Genomic DNA, 8,956 nt, shown 5'->3' on the forward strand with positions numbered 1-8,956 from the left:
GGGGGGTCGGTCGGGAAGACACGGCTTTGGAACTCACGGCTACGTATTGTGATGGACAACACAATCCACCTATTATCTCGTCATTATTTACAAGCTCCCCCCCCCCCCCCATCTCCTATCCCCCTGGTCTTTGGTTCAGGGTCGGCGGAAGGCGCTAGGTGGGTGCAGGTATTTTATGATGGGCGCGGGTGTCCTGTCGGGGACTTGGCAACGCTGTCTCTAGGGCCTGTCCCACTTGGGCGTCATTTGCGCGTGATTTACGCGACATCATTTACGCGTCACGCCATGTCCCCCGGGAGGACACCGGGGTGAGGGGGGGGGGGGGCCGGGGAAGGGTGAACAGGATCAGTATAGACGTGGCCTTCATCGGGTCTGCCAAGTGCCACCCACCCCCAGACTAGACGGGGCGAACGGCCTCTCTGGGTTTGAATCCAGTGAAGTCTCCGGAGGAATACCAGCTTCCTTTGCTGTCGCCTGAGCCTGCCTTTACCGCGACTTGTAGCAGTAGACGCCGTACTGCCGACGCGCCAGACTCGGGAAGCCGTGGCTCCGGACCCCGGGCTCGGTGCCGCCGCACTGGGGGTGCGGGGAGGAGATGGGGAAGCGAACGCTCCCGTCGGCCAGCCAGCCCGGCTCGCAGCGGTGCAGGCGGGAGAAGCTCCAAGCGGCGTACATCTGTCCCACCTTGGCGATGGTCGCCCCCTCGCTGCGACAGGCTCTCACTGCCCGCTGGTAGTCGAACATCTGCGCGTTCTTGCGGAAGTAAACGTAGCCTGGGCCAAAAAATGGAACGGGTTAGACGCGGGATAGCCGGCCCATCACTCACTCCGGGGGAGTCAGACACACAGTGAAGCTCCCTCTACACCCTGCCATCACACACACTCTACGGCAGTGTGGTCTGGAACGCTGTGGCGCTGTCTCTGTGGCCTGTCCCACTTGGGCGTCATTTGCTCGTAATTTACGCGACCATTTACGCGTCACGACGCACGTGATACGCGCAATACGCGCGCATGGTGCGTGGTGACGTGGGCAGTGACGTGCGGCGCCCCAGGATTTTGGGATGTACAAAATCTTCGCGCGCCATCTGCGTGACGCGCAAATGACGCCAAAGTGGGACAGGCCCTTCTGACGTGTCGTCGCGACCTTTCCCAAGGTTCACCAGGTTAATTCCCGGCATGGCACGACTGACGTATGATGAAATAATGGGCTTATATTCGATGGAATTTAGAAGAGTGAGAGGGGATCTTATGGAAACATATAACATTCTTAGAGGATTAGACAAGGTATATGCAAGAAATAATGTTCCCCATGTTGGGGGAGTCCAGAACCAGCCGGTCAGATACAGTTTAGGACAGCCATAATGGGTCGGCCATTTCGGACATAGATGAGGAAAAACATTTTCGCCCAGAGAGTTGTGAATCTGTGGAATTCTCTGCCACAGAAGGCAGTGGAGGCCAATTCACTGAATGTTTTCTAGAGAGAGTGATGTCCCTGTCCCGCTTAGGAAACCTGAATGGAAACCTCTGGAGACTTTGCGCCCCATTCAGGGTTTCCGTGCGGTTCCCGGAGGTTGCAGGTGGTTGCCAGAGGTTGCAGGTAGTGGAAGCAGGTAGGGAGACTGACAAAAACCTCCGGGAACCGCACGGAAACCTTGGGTGGGGCACAAAGTCTCCAGAGGTTTCCGTTCACGTTTCCTAAGTGTGACAGAGGCATTAGAGTTATCTCTTAGGGCTGTGGGAATCAAGGGATAGAAACATAAACATAGAAATTAGGTGCAGGAGTAGGCCATTCGGCCCTTCAAGCCTGCACCATTCGCCATTCAATATGATCATGGCTGATCATCCAACTCAGTATCCTGTACCTGCCTTCTCTCCAGACCCCCTGATCCCTTTAGCCACAAAGGCCACATCTAACTCCCTCTTAAATATAGCCAATGAACTGGCTTCAACTACTCTCTGCGGCAGAGAGTTCCAGAGATTCGCCACTCTCTGTGTGAAAAAAGTTATTCTCATCTCGGTTTTAAAGGATTTCCCCCTTATCCTTAAGCTGTGACCCCTAGTCCTGGACTTCCCTAACATCGGGAACAATCGTCCTGCATCTAGCCTGTCCAACCCCTTAAGAATTTTATAAGTTTCTATAAGATCCCCCCTCAATCTCCTAAATTCTAGAGAGTATAAACCAAGTCTATCCAGTCTTTCTTCATATGAAAGTCCTGCCATCCCAGGAATCAGTCTGGTTAACCTTCTCTGCACTCCCTCTATGGCAATAATGTCCTTCCTCACATTTGGAGACCAAAACTGTACGCAATACTCCATGTGTGGGTCTCACCAAGACCCTTTACAACTGCAGTAGAACCTCCCTGATCCTAGACTCAAATCCTCTATGGCAAGAATGTATTTCCTCAGATTAGGAGACCAAAACTGTACGCAATACTCCAGGTGTGGTCTAACCAAGACCCTGTACAACTGCAGTAGAACCTCCCTGCTCCTATACTCAAATCCTTTTGCTATGAAAGCTAACATACCATTCGGATATGGGGGGAAGGCAGGAACGGGGTACAAAAAAGCTGGAGAAACTCAGCGGGTGCAGCAGCATCTATGGAGCGAAGGAAATAGGCAACGTTTCGGGCCGAAACCCTTCTTCAGACTGACAGGGGATGATCAGCCATGATCACATTGAATGGCGGCGCCGGCTCCTGTGTTTCTATGTTTCCCCAGCCGGTGGCGCTGTTGCCCGTCTTTCACAGCGGAGCCTCCATCAGTGACTCGGCAGCGCCGCCGCTGGACACAAGACGCCAGGACCGCGAGTCATTAGGGCCGCTCGGCCCATCGAGTCCAATCTCCCATTCAATCTGTTTTTTCCTTCTCAACCTCATTCTCTCGCCCTCTCCCCGCAACCTCACCTCCTTTGTTAATTAAAATAGACTTTCAAAATTTACCCAGCTCGGCCTCCATTGAGTTGGATGGGGGCCATGATTGGGGTGGAATGGCGGTGCAGTGGAAGGGCCGAATGGTACTGTGGGGGGGGGGGGTGTTTCTATGTTTGTAAAATATACCCAATGGCCTCCATGGGGTGGGGGGGGGGGGTGGGGTGTGGGGAGGGGGGTGGAGGGGGGGGGGAGGGATGGGTGGTGTGGAGTTGGTGGGGGTGAGGTGATGTGGGGGGAGTTGGGGTGGTTGGGGTGGGTGGGTGGTTGGTGGGGGTGAGGTAATGTGGGGGTGGGGGGGAGGGGTGTGGGGTTGGGGGGGGGGTGGGGGGAGTGGGGGTTGTTAGGGGGTGGGAGTGTGGAAACAGAAACATTGAAAACAGGTGCAGGAGTAGAGGCCATTCGGCCCTTCGAGCCTGCACCATTCGCCATTCAATATGATCATGGCTGATCATCCAACTCAGTATCCCGTACCTGCCTTCTCTCCATACCCCCTGATCCCTTTAGCCACAAGGGGCACATCTAACTCCCTCTTAAATATAGCCAATGAACTGTGTGGCCTCAACTACCTTCTGTGGCAGAGAATTCCACAGATTCACCACTCTCTGTGTGTGTGGGGAAAAAATGTTTTTCTCATCTCGGTCCTAAAAGATTTCCCCCTTATCCTTAAACTGTGTGTGTGTGGCCCCTTGTCCTGGACTTCCCCAACATCGGGAACCATCTTCCTGCATCTAGCCTGTCCAACCACTTAAGGATTTTGTACCTTAAACTGTGGGGTGGGGGTTGTTTTGGGGTGGGGGGTGTGGAGGGGTGGGATGTTGGGGTGTGGAAGGGGGGGGGGGGGAGTGTGGGAGGTGGTGTGGGGGGGAAGGGTTACCTTTGATGCTGGACGTGAAGCAGTAGGTGTGTCGAAACGGTCTCGCTGTTTGTTGCGAGTCCCGTAGTTCCTGATACCGGGAGGGAGGTGCCGGCCACCGCACGGATCCCGTGGCAGCGTCACCGGGTATTGAACGCTGCCGTCCTCCAGCCAGCCGGCGTTGCACCACTCCAGTCCCCCGCTCCCACTCTGTGTGAGGAGGGAGAGGGCCGGGGTGTGGGGGGGGGTGAGACTGTGTGAGACTGTGTCAGCCAACCCGCCAGCCCCCCCCCCACCAGCCCCCCCCCCCCCCCCACCCCCCCCCCCCCCACCCAGCCCCCCCCCCCCCCCCCCCATTTTACCAGCTGGGTGAAAGACTACATAACCAACCGTGGGGGGGAGAGAGTAGATGTTGAGGGAGCGCCGCACCGCGGGAGGGGCGGTATTCAGGGAAGGACGCGCTGTGTGGGAGGGGCGGTGAGGGAGCGCCGCTCGGTGGCAGGGATGATACCGAGGGAGCGCCGCACTGTGGGACAGGGCAGTAGTAGCGATCCTTAACCTACAAGACCCGGCCCCCCCCCGCGCGCGTCTCTGGGATGTGGCCACGGGGGGAGAACGTGCAAACTCCACACAGACAGCACGCGAGGTCCGGATCGGTCCGGGTGTTTGGGGCTGGGGGGGGGGGGGGGCTGGGGGGGGGGGGGGGAATGGGGGCAACTCTCCGGCCCTCACCTTGGAACAGCTGCTGGAAAGTCGCGCGATCCGCGCGTCCTGGCCCTGGCACGCCCGCACGGCCTGGTGGTAGTTGAACTGGTAGCGGCCCTGCCTGGGCTGGTACGGGAACACCACACCTGGCAACAGAGGGGGCGCCGTTGTAATGTCACTGCAGGGAGCGGCGGAGGGGTTCGCGGAGACGAGGGGGGGGGGGGGGGGGGTGGAGGGGAGGGGAGAGGGGTACCCCCTGTGCGTGGGGGGGGGAAGGGGGGGGAGGGGGGACGGGGGCCGGGGGGGGAGGGGGGTCGCGGAGATGGGGTGAGAGGGGTTACAGAGACGGGGGGGGGGTGGAGGGACAGGGGTTACAGGTGACGGGGAGAGGGGGGGAGGGGGGTCGCGGTGACGTTGGGGAGGGGGGGCCAGGGGTCGGAGGGGGATGTGGAGAGAGGGGTTACAGAAGCGGGGGGGGGGGGGGTGGAGAGGGGTTACAGAAGAGGGGGGGAGAGAGGTTACGGGGTGACGGGGAGAGGGGTTACAGAGACGGGGGGGGGGGGGGGGGGTGGAGGGGGGCGGTGGGGTGAGGGGGGGAGGGGTTACAGAGACGGGGGGGGGGGGTGGGAGGGGCCGGTGGGGTGAGGGGGGGTGAGGGGTTACAGAGACGGGGGGGTGTGGAGGGGGTGATGTGAGGGGGGTTCGCGGTGGGGGGGGAGGGGGGGTGGGGGGGGGGGGATGTGGAGAGGGCCGGTGAAGGGGGGGGGGGTGGAGGGGGGGGGGGGAGGGGGGGAGGGGTTACAGAGACGGGGAGGAGGGGCCGGTGTGGGGAGGGGTTACAGAGACGGGGGGTGGGGTGTGGTGAGGGGCGGGGGGTGAGGGGGGGGGGGTTACAGAGACGGGAGGGGGGTAACAGCCGCATGTTAGGCGATCGGTCTGGTGAGGGTTGGGCGAGTGCAATGGGCCAGCACGGGTCGGACGGGCCGAGCGGCCTGCGGCACCCCTACCGTCCAGCTGCAGCTCCAGCTCGGCCGCCTCGTCGTCCACCCCGTTGATGAGCTCGCACTTGAACTTGCCCTCGTCTTCCAGCCTCACGTCGAGCAGCGAGAGGGACACGTCGTACCTGTCGAGTCGGCGCAGCGACGCGCGGCGGGCGAACGTCCCGTACCCTCTCTGCTGGTGGCTGTTGCCGACCAACACGATGTTCTCCCGGGGCGACCCGTTCATCTTCACCCACTTCACCCGGTACCCGCTGGGCACGAAACGCATGCGGCAGGGCAGCGTGGCGTTCGCCCCTCGCCGTGAAGTCACCACACTGGGCCCCGAGTTTTCCAGGTAGCGTATGTACCCCAACACGGCTGCAGAACAGCGGGGAGAGCGGGTCAGGAGCATGGGGGCAAGATTCACACCTTTCCTAAGTGACGGGCATGGCTTCAGGCACCGAGTGAAGCTCCCGAAATTCAATTTCGTAACATTTCAAGCAGAGTGCAGGCCACCAAATTCAATTTCGTAGCATTTCTAGCAAAGTGCAGGCCACCAAATTCAATTACATAGCATTTCAAGCAGAGTGCAGGCCACCAAATTCAATTTCATAGCATTTCAAGCACAGGACAGGCCACCAATTCAATTTCGTAGCATTTCTATCAGAGTGCAGGCCACCAAATTCAATTTCATAGCATTTCAAGCAGAGGACAGGCCACCACATTCAATTTCATAGCATTTCAAGCAGAGTGCAGGCCACCAAATTCAGTTTCATAACATTACAAGCAGAGTGCAGGCCATCAAATTCAATTTTGTAACATTTCAAGCACAGTGACAGGCCACCAAATTCAATTTCGTAGCATTTCAAGCACAGGACAGGCCACCAAATTCAATTTCATAGCATTTCAAGCAGAGTGCAGGCCACCAAATTCAATTTCGTAGCATTTCAAGCAGAGTGCAGGCCACCAAATGCAATTTCATAGCATTTCAAGCACAGGACAGGCCACAAATTCAGTTTCGTAGCATTTTCTACTAGAGGTGGTGGGGGGGGGGGGGGGGGGGGAGGGGGGGGGAGAGAAGCGGCGGCGGTACCTTGGTCTCCGCGGATGCGGTGCCGGGGGTCCTCGGCATAGCGCCCGCCCTGGGCCGTGTAGTAGACGGGTCCAGCGGAGCCATGAGCCAGCGTCAGCAGTAGTAGCAACGTCCTCATGGGAGTCCCGGAGCGGACGGGGCGGGGGGCGAGCTCTCCCCAGTCACTGATGTGACCGCTGCCCGACTCCTGAGCTCCGACGGCGGGGCTGCACTGCCCGGCGCCCGGGAGGGGAATGGGACTGCGGCGGCCTGGCGAGGAAGAGGTTAATGTCAGTGTTCACAGATCAGGCCATCTCGTTCCTGCCTCTCCCTTGCTCGGCCTCGTGATTCCCCCAACCCACCCTCACGACGCGAAGATTATTAAGGGTTGGACACGCTAGAGGCAGGAAACATGTTCCCGGTGTTGGGGGAGTCCAGAACCAGGGGCCACACACACACACACACACACACACACACACACAGTTTAAGAATAAGGGGTCGGCCATTTGGAACGGAGACGAGGAAACACTTTTTCTCACAGAGAGAGTTGCGAGTCTGTGGAATTCTCTGCCTCAGAGGGCGGTGGAGGCCGGTTCTCTGGATACTTTCAAGAGAGAGCTAGATAGGGCTCTTAAAGTCAAGTCAAGTCAAGTCAAGTCAAGTTTATTTGTCACATACACATACGAGATGTGCAGTGAAATGAAAGTGGCAATGCTCGCCGACTTTTGTGCAAAAGACAAACAACAAAACAACCAAACAAATTATAAACACAATCATAACACACAGATTCTTTTACATAATAAATAATAGAAGGAAAAACGAATAGCGAGATAGCGAGAGAGAGAGAGAGTCAGGGGATATGGGGAGAAGGCAGGAACGGGGTACTGATTAGGGATGATCAGCCATGATCACATTGAATGGCGGTGCTGGCTCGAAGGGCCGAATGGGCACTACTCCTCCACCTGTTGTCTACGTGTGTATGATTGCAGTGGTGAGGGGGTGGTCAGGACGTGGGGTAGAGAGAGGTACCTTTGTGATGGCGTGGATGGGCTTTGTGTGGAGATGGGGCGTGGTGGGGTAGAGTTGCTTTGGGCCGGTCTTGGCCCGGGGGAGCTGCGGCGTTGGGTCCCACTGGACAATGGGGTGTTAGACAATAAACAATAGACAATAGGTGCACGAGTAGGCCATTATGTTAGCTTTCATTGCAAAAGGATTCGAGTATAGGAGCAGGGAGGTTCTACTGCAGTTGTACAGGGTCTTGGTGAGACCACACCTGGAGTATTGCGTACAGTTTTGGTCTCCAAATCTGAGGAAGGACATTCTTGCCATAGAGGGAGTGCAGAGACAGATCACCAGACTGATTCCTGGGATGTCAGGACTTTCATATAAAGAAAGACTGGATAGACTCGGCTTGTACTCGCTAGAATTTAGAAGATTGAGAGGGGATCTTATAGAAACTTACACAATTCTTAAGGGGTTGGACAGGCTAGATGCAGGAAGATTGTTCCCGATGTTAGGGAAGTCCAGGAAAGGGGTCACAGCTTACGGATAAGGGGGAAATCCTTTAAAACCGAGATGAGAAGAACTTTTTTCACACAGAGAGTGGTGAATCTCTGGAACTCTCTACCACAGAGGGTAGTTGAGGCCAGTTCATTGGCTATATTTAAGAGGGAGTTAGATGTGGCCCTTGTGGCTAAGGGGAGGAGGGGGTATGGAGAGAAGGCAGGTACGGGATACTGAGTTTGGATGATCAGCCATGATTATATTGAATTGCGGTGCAGGCTCGAAGGGCCGAATGGCCTACTCCTGCACCTAATTTCTATGTTTCTATGTTTCTATTCGGCCCTTCGAACCAGCACCGCCATTCAATGTGATCATGGCTGATCATCCACAATCAGTGCCCCGTTCCTGCCTTCTCCCCACTTCCCACTACAGCAAAGCCAAAACACACCCCATGTCCAAACATATTCATCCCCAAGCGAAGACAATTGCCACCGCAATACTCACCCACACACCATGCCCTGACCCCCCTCCCCCCTCCTACGCGCTACCCACCTCTATCCCCAAGCCCCACACCCCACCCCTCCATCGCCAAACTAACTCCCCAGACTCCAAGCCTTCACCCAACTTCTCCTCTACCGACCACCCCACCACTCCCCTCCCTCCCCCTCACTCACATCACCTTCGCTCCCTACCCCCCCCTCCCCCCCCCCCCCTCCCCTCCCACTCCCCCCCGCACCCACGCTTACCTCCACCAGATCACCCTTGGGTTTGTGTTGTGGTGGGGGGGGCAGGGGGCGAGGAGGGAGGGCTGCTGGCCGAGCCTGGCGAGCGGTCAACAATCTCTGCGCCCCTCTCCCCCTCTCTTCTGTCTCTCCCTCTGTCTCTCGGTGGCAGGTTTGAAGTGACAAGTTGTG

General features: G+C 57.5%; 1 protein-coding gene across 1 annotated transcript; it reads right to left on the bottom strand.

The window, feature by feature from the left end:
• Window positions 1-318: 318 nt before the first annotated feature.
• On the bottom strand, window positions 319-7,313 carry LOC129694528 (hyaluronan and proteoglycan link protein 2-like). The gene is given in 6 exon segments (XM_055631249.1): window positions 319-773; window positions 3,804-3,831; window positions 3,834-3,984; window positions 4,501-4,633; window positions 5,495-5,845; window positions 6,561-7,313. Coding segments are annotated over 6 exon segments (1,068 nt in total). The 5' UTR covers window positions 6,679-7,313; the 3' UTR covers window positions 319-486.
• Between the last annotated feature and the right edge of the window lie 1,643 nt (window positions 7,314-8,956).

This window comes from Leucoraja erinacea, unplaced genomic scaffold (genome assembly GCF_028641065.1).
Source record: "Leucoraja erinacea ecotype New England unplaced genomic scaffold, Leri_hhj_1 Leri_69S, whole genome shotgun sequence".
Taxonomy (NCBI): Eukaryota; Metazoa; Chordata; class Chondrichthyes; order Rajiformes; family Rajidae; genus Leucoraja; species Leucoraja erinaceus.